The sequence below is a fragment of the Hypanus sabinus genome, chromosome 17 (genome assembly GCF_030144855.1).
Source record: "Hypanus sabinus isolate sHypSab1 chromosome 17, sHypSab1.hap1, whole genome shotgun sequence".
Lineage (NCBI taxonomy): Eukaryota > Metazoa > Chordata > Chondrichthyes > Myliobatiformes > Dasyatidae > Hypanus > Hypanus sabinus.
Window position 1 is genome coordinate 85,621,382 of NC_082722.1, and position 23,131 is coordinate 85,644,512.

At 43.5% G+C, this 23,131-nt stretch overlaps 1 protein-coding gene across 1 annotated transcript in view; it reads left to right on the plus strand.

Moving 5' to 3' along the window:
* The window catches only part of LOC132407100 (vacuolar protein sorting-associated protein 4A), a 136,678-nt gene that overhangs the window by 112,364 nt on the left and 1,183 nt on the right, over positions 1 to 23,131 (plus strand). Inside the window, exons 7-10 of the mRNA XM_059993394.1 lie at positions 3,537 to 3,685; positions 5,481 to 5,562; positions 5,654 to 5,873; positions 11,937 to 12,077. Of these exons, the coding sequence (XP_059849377.1) occupies positions 3,537 to 3,685; positions 5,481 to 5,562; positions 5,654 to 5,873; positions 11,937 to 12,077 (592 nt within the window). The remainder of the gene's footprint in view (positions 1 to 3,536; positions 3,686 to 5,480; positions 5,563 to 5,653; positions 5,874 to 11,936; positions 12,078 to 23,131) is intronic.

The window sequence follows — 23,131 nt, forward strand, 5'->3', positions numbered from 1 at the left end:
GATGGAGCTGTACGTTGTCAAAGGTTACAAGAGGATATAGACAGGCTGCAGAGTTGGGCAGAAAAATGGTAGATGGAGTTTAATCCGGATAAATGTGAGGTGATGCATTTTGGAAGGACAAACCAGAAGACTGAGTACAGGTTTAATGATCAGTTACTTAAGAGTGTGGATGAACAAAGGGACCTTGGGGTTCAAATCCATACATCCCTCAAGGTCGCTGCGCAGGTTGATAGGGTAGTTAAGAAGGCCTGTTGGATGCTAGGCTTCATTAACAGGGGGATTAAGTTCAAGAGTAGAGAGGTCATGTTGCAACTCTACAAATCTCTGGTGAGACCGCACTTAAGAGTATTGTGTTCAATTCTGGTCAGCTCATTATAGGAAGGATGTGGAAGCTATGGAGAGGATGCAGATGAGATTTACCAGGATGTTGCCTGGATTGGAGAACAAGTCATATGAAGCAAGGTTAGCAGAGCTGGGATTTTTCTCTTTGGAGCATAGAAGAATGAGAGGGGACTTGATAGAGGTCTACAAGATTATGAGAGGCATAGATAGGGTGGATAGTCAGAACCTGTTTCCCAGGGCACCAATAGCAAACACCAGAGGGCATATGTACAAAATTAAGGGAGGGAAGTTTAGGGGAGACATCAGGGGTAAGTTTTTTACACAGAGGGCTGTGAGTGCCTGGAATGATTTGCCAGGGATGGTGGTGGAGGCTAAAACATTAGGGGTATTTAAGAGCCTCTTGGACAGGCACGTGATGAAAGAAAAATGGAGGGTTATGGGGTAGTGTGGGTTTAGTACTATTTTTTTAAGGATTATGTGGGTCGGCACAACATGGAGGGCTGAAGGGCCTGTACTGTGCTGTAGTTTTCTGTGATTCTATGGTAATCTCCTTCACCTTTCAGAGATCCTTTTTTAAATCTTTTCCTTAAAAGATCTTCTAGGAGAATTCTTACAATACAGAATACAGACCCCTTGGCCTGACTCATCCATGCTGATCAAATTGCCTAACTTACTTCATTCCATTTGGCCCATATCCCAAGGGTTCCTAACCTGGGGTCCACAGTCCCATGGTCAGATTCCATGGCATAAAGAAGGTTAGGAACCCCTATCCTACCCCTTTCCAACTGCCTTTTGTGTATGTGTGCAAGACTTGTTGGGTAATCCTGTAACCCAAATCAAAAATGAAGTACGTGGATTCCAAAAATGAAGACATACTCAAATGGTAAAATAGTACAATCATGGCTGACAAGAGAAGTCAAAGCCATTGTGAAAGCAAAAGAAAGGGCATACAACAAAGCAAAAGTTAGTGGGAAAATGGAGGATTGGGAAGTTTTTAAAAGCCTACAGAGAACAACTAAAAAAAACCATTAGAAGGGAAAAGATGAAATATGAAAGCAAGCTAGCAAATAATATCAAAGTAGATAGTAAAAGGTTTTTCAAGTATGTTAAAATTAAAAGAAATGAGAGTGGATATAGGCCAGCTAGAAAATAAGGCTGGAGAAATAATAATGGGGGACAGGGAGATAGCTGATGAAGTAAATGAGTATTTTGCATCAGTCTTCACCGTGGAAGACTCTAGCAGTATGCCTGATGTTGTAGTGTGTTAAGGAAGAGAAGTGGGTGCAGTTACTGTTACAAGGGAGAAGATGCTCAAAGCGCTGCAAGACCTAAAGGTGCATAAGTCACCTGGACCAGAGGAACGGCACCCTAGGATTCCGGAAGAGGTAGCGTTAGAGATTGTGGTGACATTAGAAATGATATTTCAAAAATCATTGAATTTTGGCATGGTGCCAGAGAACTTGAAAATTGCAGATGTCACTCCACTCTTTAAGAAAGGAGGAAAGCAGCAGAAGGGAAATTATAGACCAGTTAGCCTGACCTCAATGGTTTGGAAGAAGTTAGAGTCAATTGTTAAGGATGAGGTGATGGAGTACTTGGTGACACAGGACAAGATTGTAAAAAGTCAGCATGGTTTCCTTCAGGGAAAACTCTGCCTGACGAACTTGTTGGAATTCTTTGAGGAGATTACAAGTAGGATAGATAAAGCAGGTGCAGAAGATGTTGTATATTTGGACTTTCAGATGGCCCTTGACTAAGTGCCACACATTGAGGCTGCTTACCAAGTTAGGAGCCCCTAGTATTACAGGAAAGTTACTAACATGGTTACAGACACAAGGAAATCTGCAGATGCTGGAAATTCAAACAACACACACAAAATGCTGGTAGAACACAGCAGGCCAGGCAGCATCTATAAGGAGAAGCACTGTCGACGTTTCGGGCCGAGACCCTTCGTCAGGACATGATAACATGGTTACAGCATGGGATGATTGATAGGAGGCAGTGAGTGGGAATAAAAGGGCCCTTTTATGGTTAGCTGCCAGTGACTAGTGGTGTTCCGCAGGGGTCGGTGTTGGGATCACTTTTTATGCTGTATATAAATGATTTAGATGATGGAATAGATGGCTTCACACACAAAATGCTGGTGTTTCAAGCAACAGATGGCTTTGTTGCCAAGATTGCAGATGATATGAAGATTGGTGGAGGGGTGGGTACTGTTGAAGGAACAGGTAGGATGCAGAAGGACTTAGGCAGGTTAGGAGAATGGGCAAGAAAGTGGCAAATGAAATACAATGTTGGAAAATGCATGGTCATGCACTTTGGTAGTAGAAATAAAATGTGCAGACTATTTTCTAAGTGGGGAGAATATTCCAGGAATCTGAGATGCAGAGGGACTAGGGACTCCATGTGCAGAACACCCTGAAGATTAACTTGCAGGTTGAGTTGGTGGTGATGAAGGCAAATGCCATGTTAGCATTCATTTCAAGAGGTCTAGAATACAAGAGCAAGGATGTGATGCTGAAGCTTTATAAAGCACTGGTGAGGCCTCACCTTGAGTATTGTGAACAGTTTTGGGCCCCTCATCTTAGAAAAGATGTACTGGCATTGGAAAGGGTCCAGAGGAGGTTCACAAGGATGATTCCAGGAATGAAAGGGTTATCGTACAGAGAACATATGATGGCTCTGGGTCTGTATTTGCTGGAATTCAGAAGGATGAGGGGGTGTCTCATTGAAACCTTTCAAATGTTGAAAGGCCTAGACAGAGTAGATGTGGAAAGAATGTTTCCCATGGTGAGAGAGTCTAGGACAAGAGGACACAGCCTCAGGATAGAGGGGTGCCCTTTCAAAACAGAGATGCCGAGAAAGTTCTTTAGCCAAAGGGTGGTGAATTTGTGGAATTTGTTGCCAGGTTGTTGGGTGTATTTAAAGCAGAGATTGATAGGTTCTTGTGATTGGACATAGCATCAAAGGTTATGGGGAGAAGGCCAGGAACTGGGGTTGAGGAGGAGATTTTAAAAAATAGATCAGCTCTGGTTGAATGCTGGAGCAGACTCAGTGGGCCAGATGGCCTAATTCTGCTCCTACGTCTTATGGTCTAACCCTTAACATTTTGCCCACAGTTTCCTCTCCACAAACTTCTCCAAGAGCCTTTTGTACGTATCAGGTAATCAGTGCTGTTTCCTTTTCTCCCTCAGGCTTGTGAAGAATCTGTTTGAGTTGGCCCGACAGCATAAACCCTCCATTATATTTATTGATGAGGTTGATTCCCTTTGTGGATCGAGGAATGAAAATGAGAGTGAAGCAGCCAGGCGCATCAAAACAGAATTTTTGGTCCAGATGCAAGGTATGATAGAGCCGTTGTCACTCTCAGGCAAACCAATATATTTCATAGGCAGTTCAGTCTAGTAGTACATGGTTTTTGGAAGTGGTGTCACAGATAGAATAGGTGGTGAAGATACTGGCCTTCATCAGTTAAGACATTGAGTATTGAACTTGCAATGAAATGCTGCAATTGTACGAGACCTTGGTGCAGCTGTGTTTGGAATATTGTTTTCAGTTCTAGGGAAGTGGAGGTGCACAAGTGATTTGCATGAGTATTGTCAGGACACAAGGTATTGAGTTACAGAGAGACGTTGGGCCTTTTTTCCTTGGAGCGTAGAAGGATGAAGGGTAATCTTACAGAGATGTTTTATAATTAAGAGGGGCAGAGATGGGGTGAATGTGCAGTCTTTTTCTCAGGTCTGAGGAATCAAGAACCAGAGGACATCAGTTTAAGATAAGATGGGAGAGATTTCATAGGAACTTGAGAGGCAGCGTTTTCACCCAGTGGGTGGTCATTATACTGAATGAGCTGCCAGAAGAAATGGTCAAGTGGGTACTTAAATTTTTAAAATTTTATTGTACATTTTTTGTGATAAAAATGTTCAGAGAGATATGGGTCAAACACAGGTAAATGGGACTAGACTTGATGGGAATCATGGTTACCATGCTTTTGAAGAATCCATTGGGATCCAGGAAAATTTGGCCAGGTGGATTCAGAATTGGCTTGCCTGCAGAAGGCAGAGGGTTGTGGTGGAGGGAGTACACTCAGATTGGAGGGTTGTGACCTCAAGGTGTCCCACAAGGATCTGTTCTGGGACCTCTACATATCATGATTTTTTTATTAACGACCTGGATGTGGGGGTAGAAGGGTGGGTTGGCAAGTTTGCAGACAACACAAAGGTTTGTGGTGTTGTAGATAGTGTAGAGGATTGTTGAAGATTGTAGAGGATTGTTGAAGATTGCAGAGAGACTTTGATAGGATGCAGAAGTGGGCTGAGAAGTGGCAGATGGGGTTCAACCCGGAGAAGTGTGAGGTGGTACTCTTTGGAAGGACAAACTCCAAGGCAGAGTACAAAGTAAATGGCAGGATACTTGGTAGTGTGGAGGAGCAGAGGGATCTGGGGGTACATGTCCACAGATCCCTGAAAGTTGCCTCACAGTTAGATAGGGTAGTTAAGAAAGCTTATGGGGTGTTAGCTTTCATAAGTCAAGGGATAGAGTTTAAGAGACACGATGTAATGATGCAGCTCTATAAAACTCTAGTTTGGCCACACTTGGAGTACTGTGTCCAGTTCTGGTCGCCTCACTATAGGAAGGATGTGGAAGCATTGGAAAGGGTACAGAGGAGATTTACCAGGATGCTGCCTGGTTTAGAGAGTATGGATTATGATCAGAGATTAAGGGAGCTAGGGCTTTACTCTTTGGAGAGAAGGAGGATGAGAGAAGACATGATGATGTGTACAAGATATTAAAAGGAATAGACAGAATGGACAGCCAGTGCCTCTTCCCCAGGGCACCACTGCTCAGTACAAGAGGACATGACTTTAAGGTAAGGGGAGGGAAGTTCAAGGGGGATATTAGAGGAAGGTTTTTCACTCAGAGAGTGGTTGGTGCGTGGAATGCACTGCCTGAGTCAGTGGTGGAGGCAAATGCACTAGTGAAGTTTAAGAGACTACTAGAGAGGTATATGGAGGAATTTAAGGTGGGGGGTTATATGGGAGGCAGGGTTTGAGGGTTGGCACAACATTGTGGGCCGAAGGGCCTGAAATGTGCTGTACTGTTCTGTGTTTTATTCACTGTGATTTCACCAACTTCAGGTGTTGGGAATAGCAGTGATGGAATCTTGGTTCTAGGAGCCACAAACATCCCGTGGGTGCTGGATTCTGCCATTCGAAGGAGGTCAGCCTGCAATGTACCATTTCACATTGAATTTTCATACATTTTCATCCATCGTGAAAACATTGATAAGTTTTTTTTTGTTCTGTCAAAGATTTGAGAAACGGATTTATATCCCATTGCCAGAGGAGCCAGCAAGAATCCACATGTTTAAGATACACCTAGGCACGACCCCACACTGCCTCACAGAGCCAGACTTCAGAGAACTGGGCAGAAAAACAGAAGGATATTCTGGAGCAGACATCTGCATTATTGTACGCGATGCACTAATGCAGCCAGTGAGGAAAGTACAATCGGCAACCCATTTTAAAAAGGTAAGTAGTGGTTGATAGGGAGTCATATAACCCTCCTAGGCTAATCATTTGTTGGGTAAGGTTATCAATTGGATGGTTTTTCAGAAAAATGCAGGTTGCAGAGATTTTAGGAAATCAAAATGCTGCAGATGTTAGTCACACATCACAGAAACTGTGAAGGAGTTGTGGAACATAGAAATGCTGAACACCTTGATCAAAGGGTATATTTGTAACTGAGATTAGAAAATTGAAATGCAATTATAAATACTGAAAACACACAACAGGTCTGGCAATATTTTAAATTTAATTACAACTGAAATTTGGTAATATGTAAGGCCTTTACATCCAGCTTGTGAAGATTTGATTCTAGATCAGGATTAGGAAGTATGTCTCTTCAGCCTGTTCTGCCCCTGAATAAGATGATAGCAGATGCTGAGGAACAGGCTGAAGAGACATACTTCCTCATCCTGATCTAGATTCAAATCTTCACAAGCTGGATGTAAAGGTCTCTCCAGACAAGGTCAGAACAGTCTGACTAGGTTTGGCAGTGTCTTGTTGGAGTGTTATACAGCACAAAAATAGGCCCTTCGGCTGACCAAGATACCTATCTACACTGATCCCATTTGCCTACATATCCCTTTGAACCTTCTCATCTACACCTCTCCAGATGTCTTTTCAGCTTTGCAATTTACACACCTCTACTACTTGTTCTGGAATGTTCTGCCATAAACCCACGAACCTCTGGAATAAACCTGTCGCTCAGGAACCCTCCAAATTATCTATGCCATAACCATATAACAATCACAGCACGGAAACAGGCCATCTCGGCCCTCCTAGTCCGTGCCGAACCCTTAATCTCACCTAGTCCCACCTACCCGCACTCAGCCCATAACCCTCCACTCCTTTCCTGTCCATATACCTATCCAATTTTACCTTAAACGACACAACTGAACTGGCCTCTACTACTTTTACAGGAAGCTCATTCCACACAGCTATCACTCTCTGAGTAAAGAAATACCCCCTCGTGTTTCCCTTAAACTTCTGCTCCCTAACTCTCAAATCATGTCCTCTCGTTTGAATCTCCCCTACTCTCAATGGAAACAGCCTATTCACGTCAACTCTAACTATCCCTCTCAAAATTTTAAATACCTCGATCAAATCCCCCCTCAACCTTCTACGCTCCAATGAATAGAGACCTAACTTGTTCAACCTTTCTCTGTAACTTAAGTGCTGAAACCCAGGTAACGTCCTAGTAAATCGTCTCTGCACTCTCTCTAATTTATTGATATCTTTCCTATAATTCGGTGACCAGAACTGTACACAATATTCCAAATTTGGCCTTACCAATGCCTTGTACAATTTTAACATTACATCCCAACTTCTGAGCTCAATGCTTTGATTTATAAAGGCCAGCGTTCCAAAAGCCTTCTTCACCACCCTATCTACATGAGACTCCACCTTCAGGGAAATATGCACTGTTATTCCGAGATCTCTCTGTTCCTCTGCATTCCTCAATGCCCTACCATTTACCCTGTATGTTCTATTTAGATTATTCCTGCCAAAATGCAGAACCTCACACTTCTCAGCATTAAACTCCATCTGCCAACGTTCAGCTCATTCTTCTAACCAGCATAAATCTCCCTGCAAGCTTTGAAAAACCACCTCATTATCCACAACACCTCCTACCTTAGTATCATCGGCATACTTACTAATCCAATTTACCACCCCATCATCCAGATCATTTATGTATATTACAAACAACATTGGGCCCAAAACAGATCCCTGAGGCACCCCGCTAGTCTCTGGCCTCCATCCCGATAAACAATTATCCACCACTACTCTCTGGCATCTCCCATCTAGCCACTGTTGAATCCATTTTATTACTCCAGCATTAATAACATTAATAACTCCAGCATTAATTAACGACTGAATCTTCTTAACTAACCTTCCATGTGGAACTTTGTCAAAGGCTTTGCTGAAGTCCATATAGACTACATCCACTGCCATACCCTGGTCAACATTCCTCGTAACTTCTTCAAAAAATTCAATAAGGTTTGTCAAACATGACCTTCCACGCACAAATCCATGCTGGCTACTCCTAATCAGATCCTGTCTATCCAGATAATTATAAATACTATCTCTAAGAATACTTTCCATTAATTTACCCACCACTGATGTCAAACTGACAGGTCTATAATTGCTAGGCTTACTTCTAGAACCCTTTTTAAACAATGGAACCACATGAGCAATGCGCCAATCCTCCGGCATAATCCCCGTTTCTAATGACATCATAAAGATCTCTGTCAGAGCTCTTGCTATCTCTACACAAACTTCCCTCAAGGTCCTGGGGAATATCCTGTCAGGACCCGGAGATTTATCCACTTTTAAATTTCTTAAAAGCGCCAGTACTTCCACCTCTTTAATTGTCATAGGTTCCATAACTTCCTTACTTGTTTCCCACACCTTACACAATTCAATATCCTTTTCCTTAGTGAATACCGAAGAGAAGAAATCGTTCAAAATCTCTCCCACCTCCCTCGGCTCCACACATAGCTGACCACTCTGATTCTCTAAGGGGCCAATTTTATCCCTCACTATCCTCTTGCTTTTAATATAACTGTAGAAACCTTTCGGATTTACTTTCACCTTATTTGCCAAACCAACCTCGTATCTTCTTTTAGCTTTTCTAATCTCTTTCTTAAGATTCCTTTTACGTTCTTTATATTCCTCGAGCAATTCCTTTACTCCATGCTGCCTATATCTATTGTAGACATCCCTCTTTTTCTGAACCAAATTTCTAATATCCCTTGAAAACCATGGTGCTTTCAAACCTTTAACCTTTCCTTTCAACCTAACAGGAACATAAAGATTCTGTACCCTCATAATTTCACCCATAAATGACCTCCATTTCTCTATTACATCCTTCCCATAAAACAACTTGACCCAATCAACTCTCTCTAAATCCCTTCGCATCTCCTCAAAGTTAGCCTTTCTCCAATCAAAAATCTCAACTCTAGGTCCTGTCCTGTCCTTCTCCATAATTATATTGAAGCTAATGCTATTGTGATCACTGGACCCAAAGTGCTCCCCAACACATACATCTGTCAGCTGACCTATCGCATTCCCTAACAGGAGATCCAACACTGCCCCATCTCTAGTCGGTACTTCTATATATTGTTGCAAAAAAATTATCCTGCACACATTTCACAAACTCTAAACCATCCAGCCCTTTTACAGAATGAGCTTCCCAGTCTACGTGTGGAAAATTAAAATCTCCCACAATCACCACCTTGTGTTTACTACAAATATCTGCTATTTCCTTACACATTTGCTCTTCCAACTCACGCTCCCCATTAGGTGGCCTATAATACACTCCTATCAGTGTTACTACACCTTTCCCATTCCTCAATTCCACCCAAATAGCCTCCCTAGAGGAGCTCTCTAATCTATCCTTCCAAAGCACCGCCATAAGATTTTCTCGGACAAGCAATGCAACACCTCCTCCTCTGGCCCCTCCTACTCTATCACACCTGAAGCAACTAAATCCAGGAATATTTAGTTGCCAATCACACCCTTCCTGCAACCATGTTTCACTAATAGCTACAACATCATAATTCCAGGTATCAATCCACGCTTTAGGCTCATCCACCTTTCTTACAATGCTCCTAGCATTAAAATAGATACATTTAAGATACTCTCCACCTCCTCCTCTCTTTTCATCCCTAACAATGCATTCAAATTTATTATCCTTTTCTTTCTTCTCCCCTACATCTTTGGGCTGAGCGCAGCCCATCTCCATCACCTGCCTTTCCTCCCTCACACACTGTCTCTTTACTTGCTCTACTGGTGAACTAACCTCCTCTCCCATAGTTTCCTCAAATTGATTCCCGCCCCCCCCCCCCCCCATCTTACTAGTTTAAAGTCTGCCCTGTAGCCCTAGCAAACCTCCCCGCTAGGATATTGGTCCCCCCAGGATTCAAGTGTAACCCGTCCTTCTTGAACAGGTCACGCCTGCCCCAGAAGAGGTCCCAATGATCCAGAAACTTGAATCCCTGCCCCCTGCTCCAATCCCACAGCCACGCATTCATCCTCCACCTAATTCCATTTCTACTCTCACTGTCGCGTGGCACAGGCAGTAATCCCGAGATTACTACCTTTGCGGTCCTTCTTCCTAACTCCCTATACTCTCGTTTCAGGACCTTTTCCCCTTTCCTACCTATGTCATTGGTACCTACATGTACCACGACCTCTGGCTCCTCACCCTCCCACTTCAGGATATCTTGGACGCGATCAGAAACGTCCCGAACCCTGGCACCAGGGAGACAAATTACCATCCGGGACTCCCGATCACCTCCACAGAACCGCCTGTCTGAACCCCTGACTATCGAGTCCCCTATTACTATGATCCTCTTTCTTCTATCCCTACCCTTCTGAGCTACGGGGCCGTCCTCTGTGCCGGAGGCCCGGCCACTGTCACTTCCACAGGTATGCTGTCCCCCCCAACAGTACTCAAACATGAGTACTTATTGTCAAGGGGTACAGCCACTGGGGTACTCTCTAGTACCTGCCTCTTCCCCTTCCTGACCGTGACCCACCTATCTGCCTCCCATGGCCCTGGAGTGACCACCTGCCTGTAACTCCTCTCAATCACCTCCTCACTCTCCCTGACCAGGCAAAGGTCATCGAGCTGCAGCTCCAGTTCCCTAACTCGGTCCTTCAGGAGCTGCAGTTCGGTGCACCTGGCGCAGATGTGGATGTCCGGGAGGCTCGGAGACTCCAGGACCTCCCACATCCGACACCGAGAACAACAAGCTGCCCTCACACTCATACCTCCCAAATAACTGAAAATACAAGAACTAAAAGATAAGTCTACTGTGCCCTCTTCCGCCTAAGCCCCCTGAGCCCAAGCCCTGCACTCCGCTCCCGGCGCACTCCACTGCCCGCAAATGAAGCTGCCCGCTTCTTAAGGCTGAGTTCTTTTTATATCTTCCCTCCTTCCCAGGCCTCCTTCATGCGCCTGCGCAGACCTGCCTCTCAGAACTCCAAGCTGAGACGCAATTGGACTATTTGACAATGGCCGCCGCCGCACTTCCTCTCAAAGCCTCGCTGTCCTCTTCCAAAAGAGAACTACCTCACTCAGTCTTCTCCTTTTTATATCTTCCCGCCTTCCCAGGCCTCCTTCACGCGCCTGCGCAGTCCCACCTCTCAGAACTCCAATCTGAGACGCAATTGGACAATTTGAAAATGGCCGCCGCCGCACTTCCTCTCAAAGCCTCGCTGTCCTCTTCCAAAAGAGGACTATGCCTCTCATAACTTTATATTTTAGTAAGCCTGTATTCAGTGCTAGGGAGGATATTGGAAATAATTGTTAAGGATAAGATTTACATGCATTTGGTAAAAACATAGTTTGCTTAGGGACAGTAAGCATGGCTTTGTGTGGGGCAAATCACGTCTTACAAACTGTCTTAATTTTTCTCAGGAGGTGATGAAACTGATTGACAAAGGTAAAACTGGATGTTGTCTATATGAATTTTAGTAAGGTGTTTGACAAGGTCCCTCATGGGAAATTTATCCCGAACAATAAGCCATGGGATGCACAGTGATTTGTAGTTTGGTTATTGCTGAACCAAGATGGTTGTGAAGGCTTGAAAATCAGATGTTACCAAATTTCAGCTGTAATTTAAAACAACTGCAGATACTAGACATTTAAATAAAAACAGAAAATGCTGAAAAGGCTAGCAGTTCAGGCAGCAGCTGAGGAAACATCTCCAGTTTGAAACATTAACTATTTTTCTTTCCATAAATACTGCCAGACCTCCTATGAATTTTCAGTATTTATTATCACTTTTCAATCTTCTAATCTCAGTCATGCAATCAAAGTCTTTATAGAGTTTGAAATTAAAAGGATCAATACATTCTTCATATCACTATGTTGAACATCCCTTTCACTTAACCTGTTTTTATGTGAAGCTGCTGGATGAGATGGCAGTGAGCCCAAGTGTTTCACTAGCTGACCTGTTTAGATTGAATTGAGATTCTTTGCTCTTAAGTTGAAGTAATGTAAACTGACCTGTTCTTCATTAGATGAAAGGTCCATCCAGAACAAACCCAAATGTGATGGTGGATGACCTTTTGACACCCTGTTCTCCTGGGGACCCAGCTGCCGTTGAGATGACCTGGGTGGATGTTCCCAGTGATAAGCTGCTGGAGCCTGTGGTTTGCATGGTAAGACAGCGGTTGTGCACCTCTGCTGTGGCCTTGTGCACTATAATGATATAATGCCTGGAATGTAGGGGAGGTGATGGAATAAGAAAGGCTGCTGTGTCTCCGTCCATGGCCCTCAGTTCAGTCGACTACACTAGCAATAATAACTCTGGGTGTGAAGTGAGCTGGATTTGTAGAAATTTATTTTTCAACTGACTGGTATAAAGACTGTTGAGTTCTTACATTTAGCATTTATGCCTTCTTTGATCAGATGTTTCTCCCTGCTCACTCCCAATATTATGGTTTCCTACGCCATCCATTTCTCTTTCAGTCTTAATCACAGAATTACACTGCATGTGAGCAGGCTATTCGACTCAATTTGTCCATACCAACTAAGGTGTCTACCTGACCTAGTCCCATTTGGCCCACATCCTTTTCTATCCATAAACCTGTCCAAATATCTTTTAAATATTGCTATGAACCCAGCTGACAGCTTGTTTTAGGCGTTTGCCACCTCTCTGTGTGGTAAACCTTGCCTCACAGGTCATCTTTAAATCTCTCCCTCTCCACTTCAAATCTATACCCTCTAGTTTTAAACTCTCCAACCCTTTTCAGCTTGGCTGGCAGTGACTAGTGGTGTTGCTCAGAGGTCAGTATTGGGACCACTACTTTTTACATTGTCAATAATTTAGAGAATGGAATTGATGGCTTTCTAGCAAAGTTTGCAGATGATACAAAGAAAGATGGTGCTCAACTGAGAAAGCAATGCAATTGCAGACGGACTTGGACAAATTGGAAGAGTGGGTAAAAAAAAGTGGTGGATGGAAGTGCTGGGAAGTATATAATAATCTATTTTAGTAATAGAAACGAAAGTGCAGACTACTATCTAAATGGAGAGAAAATTCAAACATCAGAGGTGCAAAGGGACTTAAGAGCCCTCGTGCAAGGCTCCCAGAAGGTTAATTTGCAGGTTGAGTCTGTGGTAAAAAAGGCAAATGCAATGCTGGCATTCATTTCAAGGGGAATAGAATATAAAAACAAGAAGGTATTGCTAAGACTGTATTCAGGCCGCACTTGGAATATTGTCAACAGTTTTGGACCCCATTATCTCAGAAAGGATGTGTTGTCATTGGAGAGAGTCCAAAGGAGGTTTGTGAGGATGATTCTGGGAATGAAGGGGTTAACATATGACAAGCACTTGGCAGCTTTGGACCTGTACTCACTAGAATTTAGAAGAATATGGGGGGGGGGGGGGTGGGATCTCATTGAAATTACCCAATATTGAATGGACTAGATAAGGTGGATGTGGGAGGATGGTTTCTATGGTGGGGGTTTCCAAAACCAGAGGGCATAGCCACAAAATTGAGGGACAACCCCTTAGAACAGAAGTAAGGATTTTTTTTAGCCAGAGAGTAATGAATCTGTGGAATGCTCTGCCACGGACAGCTGTGGAGGCCAAGTCCGTAGGTATATTTAAAGAGAAAATTGATAGTTTCCTGATTGGTCAGGACATCAAAGGTTATAGCGAGAAGGCAGGTGTATGGGGTTGAGTGGAATCCGGGATCCACTATGATGGAATGGTGAGCACACTCAATGGGCTGAATCGCTTAATTCTGCTCCTATGTCTTATGGTCTAACTCTGGGGAAAAGAACTGCCCCTCTGCTTCCTTTGCTCCAGGGAATACAATTTCAGTCTCTCCAGTTTCTCCTTATAACTAAACCCATTGACATTCTGCATCCTCTGTAGTTTAATCACACATTCTTATAACATCATTCTAATTTATTGTCAGTGGCATACACATGGTATGAATGCCATGAAAATTAGCTTCCTCAGCAGCAGCATTGTATGTGACTTAACACAACAAACTTAAGTAAACAAACTTGAATTAACAAATTATACATGATTGCAGCACATTGATGCAGTAACAAAGAAGATACGCCAGTCTGTACTTCTTCAGAGTGTGACCACTGAAGACACTTACAAATTTCTTTAGATGTGCAGTGGAGAGCTTTCTGACAATTGTTCTTAAAGATGGATGTTGTCTTCCTGCCCCAAGAATAAATCAAGCTTTGTCGTCTCCCTTCTAGGGCCTTCTGTATACAGAGGTACTAGAAAGTTTGTGAACCCTGTAAAATTCACTCTATTTCTGCATAAACATGACCTAAAATATGATTTGATCTTCATGTAAGTTCTAAAACTAGATAGAGAACCCAAGTAAACAATGACACAAAAAAATCATTATACTTGTTCATTTATTTATTCAGAAAAATATCCAGTATTACATGTATGTGTTGGAAAAAGTATGTGAACCTCTGGGGCAATGCCTTCTACAAAAGCTGTTTGGAGTCAGCAGTTTCACTCATTGAGATGAGATTGGATGTGTAGGTTGAGGAGGTGCCCTGTCCTATAAAAAGACAGACAAAGTCAGGTTATTGATAGAGTCTGCTCTTCTCAAGAAAGATTGGTTTATGTACACCATGCCTTGATTAAAACAACTTTCAGAAGACCTTAGAAGAATTGTAGAGATGCATGAAGCTGGAAAAGGCTACAAAAGCATTTCCAAAGAACAGAGTATTCATCAGTCCACAGTGAGAGAAATTGTCTACAAATTAGGAAAGCCAGTACTGTTGCTACTCTTCCCTAGGAGTGGGCATCTTCCAAGGATCACACCAAGAGCACAATGTGCAGTACTGAAGGAGGTGAGAAAGAACCTGGGGTAACTACAAAAAACCTGCAGAAATCTCTAGAACTTGCTAAAGTTTCTGTTCATGTGTCCAGTATAAGAAAAACCCTATCAGAATAAGAATACCCTATAAGTATAAGAACAAGAATGGTGTTCATGGAAGGACACCACGGAGGAAACCACTGCTCTCCATATAAACATTTCTGCATGTCTCAAATTTGCAAAAGACCTGCTGGATGTTTTATAGTGCTTCTGGGACAGTATTCTGTGGACTCATGAGACAGAAGTTGAATTTTTGGGCAGAAATGCACATTAGTACATTTGGAGGAAAAAGGGCACTGCACACCAACACCAAAACCTTATCCCAACTGTCAAGCATGTTGAAGGACTTTCATGATTTGAAGCTGCTTTGCTGCCTCAGGGCCTGAACAGTTTAACTGTTGAGGGAACAATGAATTTAAAATAAAGACATTGCAGCCTTTGCGATTGCAAAGGGAGCTGGAAAAGGCATGTAATAAGGGTAATGACACACTTGTAATGGGAGACTTCAATATGCAAGATGATTGGGAAAATCAGGTTGGTGTCAGATTGCAAGAGAGGGTATTTATGAATGCCTACGAGATGGCATTTTAGAGCAACTTGTGATTGAGCCTACTCGAGGAAAGGCTATCTTGGATTAGGTGTTGTGTAATAAGCCAGATCTTATTGGAGAGCTTAACGTAAAGGAACCTTAGGAGGCAGTGATCATAATATGATTGAATTCATACTGAAATTTGAGAGGGAGAAGCCTAAATCACATGTATCCGTATCACAATGGAATAACGGGAATTACAGAGGCATGAGAGAGGAGCTTGCCCAGGTGGATTGGAGGAGGATTCTGGCAGGGATGACAGAAGAGCAGAGGTGGCCGAAGTTTCTGGGAATAGCTCACAAGGCACAGGATGGATATGTTCCACAGAGGAAGAAGTTCCAAGTGGCAGGGCTAGGCAACTGTGGCTAACAAGGGAAGTTAAGAACTGCATAAAAGCCAAGATACAAAAAACTTTGTACAACTGCATAAAAGCCACACACATTGATCGTGTGGATAGTCAGAAGCTTTTCCCCAGGGCTGAAATGGTTGCCACAAGAGGACACAGGTTTAAGGTGCTGGGGAGTAGGTACAGAGATGTCAGGGGTAAGTTAGAGAGTGGTGAGTGTGTGGAGTGGGCTGCCAGCAACTGTGGTGGTGGTGGATACGACAGGGTCTTTTAAGAGACTTTTGGATAGATACGTGGAGCTTAGAAAAATAGAGGGCTATGGGTAAGCCTAGTAAGTTCTAAGGTAGGGACATGTTCGGCACAACTTGGAGGGCTGAAGGGCCTGTATTGTGCTGTAGCTTTTCTATGTTTCTGGAAGGGGGTATAAGGTAGCAAAAGTGAGTGGGAAGTTTGGATGATTGGGAGGCTTTTAAAAAAACGAAGGGCAACCAAAAAAAAGCCATAAGAAGGGAAAAGATGAAATATGAGGGCAGAGTAGCCAATGATATTTAACAGGTTACTAAAAGTTTTATTTAGTTATATAGTGAGTAAAAGGAAGGTGAAAGTTGATTTTGGACCACTGGAAAATGATGCTGGTGAGGTAGTAATAGTGGACAAATAAATGGCAGATGAACATAATGAGTACTTTGCATCTGTCTTCATTATGGAAGACACTAGCAGTGTGCCAGAGGTCCATGAGTGTTGGAGGAGTAAGTGCTATTGCTATAAAAAGGAAAATGTGCTAGGCAAACTCAATGGCCTTAAGGTGGATAAATCACCTGGACCAGATGGACTACATTCCAGAGTCCAGAGGGAGGTTGCTGAAGAGGTAACGGATGCATTGGTCATGATCTTTCAAGAATCACTTGATCCTGGCATCGTCCTGGAGGACTGGAAGATTGCAAATGTCACTCCACTCTAAGAAGGGAGGAAGGCAAAAGAAAGGAAATTACAGGACAGTTATCTTACCTCAGTGGTTGGGAAAGTGTTGGTGTCTATTATTAAGGGCAAGGTTTTGAGGTACTTGTAGACCAATGATAAAATGAGTCAAAGGTTTCTGTAAAGGGAAATCGTGCCTGACAAATCTGCTAAGAGTTCTTTGAGAAATTAACATGCGGTGGACAAAGGAGAGGCAATGGATGCCATTTACTTGGATCTTCAGAAGGCATTTGATATGAGGTTGCTTAACAAGATCAAACCATATGGCGTTATAGGAAAGACTGGCATGGTTAGCGGAATGGCTGACAGGTAGGAGACAGCAAGTGAGAATAAAAAGGGCTTTACTGGTTGGCTGCAAGAGACTAGTGGTGTTCCTCGGGATTCAGTATTGGGACCGCTGCTATTCACATCAGTGATTTAGATAATGGAATTGATGGCTTTGTGGCAAAGTTTGCAGATGGTACGAAGCTAGGTGGAGGGGTAGCTAGTGCTGAGGAAGCAATTTGATTGCAGCAGAATAGACAAATTGGAAGAACAGGCAAAAAAAGTGGCAATTGGAATCAGGAAATGGATGATAATAGACTTTGGTAAAAGGATCAATAGTGCAGACTGTTATCTAAATGGGGAGAAGGTTCAAACATCAGAGATGCAGAGGAACAAAGGGGTCCTCGTGCAAAACTCCCAGAAGGTTGATTTACAGATTGAGTCTGTGGTAAAGATGGCAAATGCAATGTTGGAATTTATTTCAAGGAGAATAGAATAAAAAAGCAAGGAGATAATGAGCTTTTATAAGACACTAGTCAGGCGGAGTATTGTCAATAATATTGGGCCCCAAATCTCAGAAAGGATTTGTTGTCATTGGAGAGAATCCCGAGGAGATTCACGAGCATCATTCTGGGAATGTTGAGGTTACCATGAGGAGCATTTGGCAGCTTTGCGCCTGTAACCATTGGAATTTAGAAGAATGCGGGGGGATCTCAATGAAACCTACCAAATATTGAAGAACTAGACAGGGTGGATGTGGGGAGGATGTTCCCTCTGATAGGGGTATCCAGACCTAGAGGGCACAACCTCAAAATTGAGGGGCAACCCTTTAGAACAGAGGTAAGGAGGGTTTTTTTTTTACCCAGAGAGCAGTAAATCTGTAGAATGCTGTACTACAGACTCTGCTGAAGGCTGTCTGTGCATATTCTTAAGACAGAAGTTGATTGTTTCCTGATTGGTCAGGGCTTCAAAGGAGATGGTGAGAAGGCGGGTGTGTGGGCTTGAGTCAGATCCAGGATCAGCCACCGTGGAATGACGGAGCAGACTTGATGGGCTGAATGGCTTAATTCTGCTCCTATGTTTTATGGTGTTGTGGACTTTTTACACTAGAATGTGTGGGTAGCAGTTCATCACCTGAAGTTTAGTAGAAGTTGGATGATGCAGCAAGACAATGATATGAAAGACATGATTAAATCAAGAACAGAATGGTTTAAAAAGAAGAAAATTCATGTTTTGGAATGACCGAGTCAAAGTCCTGACCTTAATCCTATGGAAATGTTGTGGAAGGACCTGAAGCAAGCAGTTCATGCAAGGAAGCCCACCAAAATCCCAGAGTTGAAGTAGTTTTGTAAGGAGAAATGGCCTAAAATTCCTCCAAGCCGACATGCGGAACTGATCTACTGTTACTGAAAACGTTTGGTTGAAGTTATTGCTGTACAAGGGGGTCACACCAATTACTGAAGGCAAAGTTTCGCATATTTTTTCCAACAGATGCATAATTGGATAATTTTTCTCAATAAATAAAAATGTTTTTTGTGTTACTTATTTAACTGGGTTCACTTCATTTAGTTTTAGTACTTGTGTGAAGATCTAATCACATTTTAGGTCACGTTTATGCAGAAACAGAGAAAAATTCTACAAACTTTTTAGCACCACTGTACTGCCTGAACACACGATAGTCCCAGTCTAAAGTAGGGAAGTTAAAATCCCTTACTACCCTATCCACAATCTCCTTATTACATAACTTTCCTCTTTCTTGAGCTTCTTCCTTTCCGTGACCTTGGTGGTAAATAAAGGCAAGAAATAATCATTTAAGACCTCACTCACGCATTATCCTCCTAAGGATCAATGTGATCCTGTATTCTGTCCATTTTGCTCTCAAATTATTTATTTATTTAGAGATTGTGTGGACAAGCTTTTCTGACCCAACAAGCCTCACCGCCCAGCAAACCACCTATATTTAACACTAGCCTAATTACAGGTCAATTTACAATGACCAGTTAACCTATTAACTGGTATGTCTTTGGACTGTGGGAGGAAACCCTTGTACTCATGGGGAGAATGCACAAATTCCTTACAGACGGCAATGGAATTAAACTTCTATCTTCATGCCCCAAGCTGTAATAGTGTTGCGCTAACTGCTAAGCTACCATGGCGTCCATATATACTTATAGAGGTACACAGACAAAGTGCTGAAGGAACTTAGCAGGCCAGGCAGCATCTATGGAAAAAAAGTACAGTCGACGTTTTGGCTGAAACCCTTGGAACATCCGACTGAAACGTCGACTGTACTTTTTTCCATAGATGCTGCCTGGCCTGCTGAGTTCCTCCAGCATTTTGCACGTTACTCAAATTTCCAGCATCTGCAGATTTTCTCTTGTTTATACTTATGAGGGTAGCTGGGATCAACAGAGTTGCTTGAGAAATGTAATGGATGGGGGTTTTCCTTTATCTCATTTGCAAAGACACCTCATGTCCCCTCTTGCTTCCTGATTTCCTTAAGTGTATTTGACATCCTCTATTCTCAAGAGACTTGCTTGGTTCCAGATGCCTATACCTCACATTTTGCACTTTTTTCCTGACCAGAGCCCAAAATCCACCAGGGTTCCCCAGTATTGCCGGCCTTGCCCTTCACTATAACAGGATCATGTTGACACTAAACTCTCCACATGTCCCTTTTAAAAACCTCCTACTTGTCCAGTGTCATTTTTGCCTGCTAACCGTCTGTCCAAATAGTTTAGGACTTCAATGGTATTGGTTTGTCCTTATTCCATAACTAATAATATGGCCAATCATCCCAAAGTGCCCCTCCACCACTGACACTTCAGTCACTTGCCCTGCCTCATTTCCTAAGAGGAGATCAAGCTTTAACCCCTCTAGTAGGCCCATTGCCTGAAAAAAAAACCTTCCTGAGCACTCAACAAATTCTGCCTTATCTAATCTCTTAGTACTGTGGCAGTCCCAGTTAATATTAGGAAAGTTAAAACCCTATTATTCCTGTTGCTACCTGTGGCCTCCCAACATATTTGCTCCTCTAATTCCACTGACTATAGTATAATTCCATTATCCCTATTTCTACCCATAATGCCCCCCTTAATAACATACAATATTCAGTATGTTCTCCCAAATGAAAAGCTACTCCCCCTTCTCTCCTGCCTTCACCTCTGTCACACCAGGAGCATCTATACCCCAGAACATTGGGCTGCCAGTCTTGCCCATCTCAGCTGATTCTGTTAAAAGTTGTAATATTCTAGGCTCATGTACTTAACCATGCCCTGAGTTCATTTGCCTTGCATCAGGCCATCCTGGCTCCCTGCCTGTTTTTACCAACTGAACTTGTTTCTTTATTTACCTGAACTTTCCCATCAGCTTTGGGTCAAAATGTTCCTCCCTCAGAGGTCAGAGGCCCCTTCAGTTGACGCTTGCCTGATATCTAGGGCATTCTGTTCTGGAGCTTGGAGGCTTCCTCACCCTACCTGCTCTGGCCTGACAGACTTCCTGCTGAGGTTTCTGGTGCCATTTGGGGCCTGGGGTTTGTAATTGGCACAAAGCCTGTAGCTGCTAATTGTGGAGTGTAAGCCAGACATTCTGGGGGAACAGATATATAAATGTTTGGATAGACATGGTCTGATTAAAGATGGTCAGCATGGCATTGTGCATGGTAGATTATGTCTAACCAATTTTACTGAATTTTTTGAGGAAGTTACCAGAAAAGTTGAATAAGTCAAGGTAGTGCCAGAGATCTTCCATCCTCAGCCAAAAGACTCATAATTCCCACACCCTGCATTGCTCAGTTTTACCTCCTCCCCAAGATCCACAAGCCTGACCATCCCGGTAGACCCATAGTTTCGACCTGCTCCTGCCCCACCGAACTTGTGTCTGCCTACCTGAACTCCATTTTGTCATCCATAGTTCAGTCCCTCCCTACCTACATCCGGGATACATCCCATGCCCTCCACCTCTTCAATAACTTCCAGTTCCCTGGTCCCGACCGCTTCATTTTCACTATGGATGTTCAATCCTTATACACTTCCATTCCCTATCAAGAAGGCCTCAAAGCCCTTTGCTACTTTCTTGATAATAGACCTCACCAGTTCCCCCCCACCACCACACTCACACTTAATAACTTCTCTTTTGGCTCTTTCCCTTTCTTCAGACCAAGGGTGTAGCTATGGACACTCGCATAGGCCCCAGCTATGCCTACCTCTTTGTTGGTTATGTAGAACAGTCTATGCTCCAAATCTATACTGGTACTGCTCCCCAACTTTTCCTTCGCTACATAGACAATTACATTGGTGCTGCTTCCTGCACCCATGCTGAGCTTGTCAATTTCATCAACTTTGCCTCTAACTTCCACCTAGCCCTCAAATTCACTTGGTCCATTTCGGACACTTCTCTTCCCTTTCTCAGTCTCTATCTCTGGAGACAGACTGTCCACTGACATCTTCTATAAACCCACTGACTCTCATAACTACCTCGACTATACCTCTTCCCACCCTGCCAAATGCAAAAATGCTATTCCCTATCCCCAGTTCCTCTGCCTCCGCCACATCTGCTCCCAGGATGAGACTTTCCGTTTCAGGACATCTCAAATGTCCTCTTTAAGGATCGTGGTTTCCCTTCTGCCGTCATCAATGATGCCCTCATCCACATCTCCTCCATTTCCCTCAATTTGGCCCTCATCCCATCCTCCCGTCACAACAGGGACAGAGTTCCCCTTGTCCTCACCTACCACCCCACCAGCCTCTGGATCCAGCATATTATCCTCCGCAACTTCTGCCACCTTCAACAGGACTCCACCATTAAACATATCTTCCCCTCTCCGCTTTTCACAGGGATCATTCCCTCCGTGACTCCCTGGTTCACATGTCCCTCCCCACAGATCTCCCACCCTGGCACTTACCCCTGCAAGTGTAACACACCTGTCCCTGCACCTCCTCTCTCACCACCATTCAGACCTTCTAGGTGAGGTAACACTTCACCTGTGAGTCTGTTGGGGTCATCTATTGCATCCGGTGGTGCAGCCTCTTCTACATCAGCGAGACCCGAAGCAGATTGGGGGACTACTTCGTCGAGCAGCCCTGCTCCCTCCACCACAACAGGCAGGATTTCTCAGTTGCCACCCACTTCAACTCTGCTTCACATTCCCATTTGGATATGTCCATGCATGGCCTCCTCTACTGCCATGATAAGGCCAAACTCAGGTTGGAGGAGCAGTACCTCATATACCATCTGGGTAGTCTCCAGCCCCTTGGCATGAACATTGAATTCTCCAACTTCTGGTAATTCCCTTCACCCATCCTAGTTTCTCTCAGCCTCCTCCTCCAGCTGCCTATCACCTCTTTCATGATTCTGCTGCCTTCTGCTACCCATAGTGCTTTCCCCTTGCATTCCTTCTTCACCTTTCCTGCCTATCCCCTCCCCCACCCCTTGATCTTTTCTCTTACCGGTTTTTCACCTGACACTTACCTGGCACCTTCTCCTTCCCACCCTCCCCCCATCTTCTTTATAGGGCCCCTGCCCCCTCCCCTCCCTTTTCAGTCCTGACAAAGGGTCTCAGCCCAAAACAACTGCTCATTTCCACGGATGCTGCCTGACCTCCTGAGTTCCTCCAGCTTGTTGTATGTGTTACTTTAGTTAAGAATTTGACTATTTCCCACATGGTTGGCTGTTCAAGAAGATTCAGTCACTCAAGAGTTCAAAATGTGGTAGTAAATTGGATTAGGCATTGGCTTGACTCTCTGATTGGAGGCCTGTGACTAGTTGAGTGCTGCAGAGACTGGTGCTGGGTCTACCGATAGTTTGTCATCTACATCGACAATCTGGATGATAATGTGGTAAACTGAATCAGCTGATTTACAGAAGACACCAAGACTGGGGGTGTAGTGGACAGTGAGGAAAACTAACATGCCTTGCAGAGGGATCTGCATTAGTTGGAATTTAATGCAGACAAGCACAATGTTCACTTCTGCAAGGATACAAGTATTTGGAGATTTACAGAAATGGTATCAGATCAGTTACACAGAAATTTGAAAGAGCTCGGGTTTTTGTTCTTTGGTAGGCACTGAGGAGTGTAGTAGAACAGAGGTCTGGGAATACAGGACCAAAATTCAAAGTGGCATCACAGGTGGTTGGGTGATAAAGAAAGGCCTTCATTATCAAACTGTTGCTT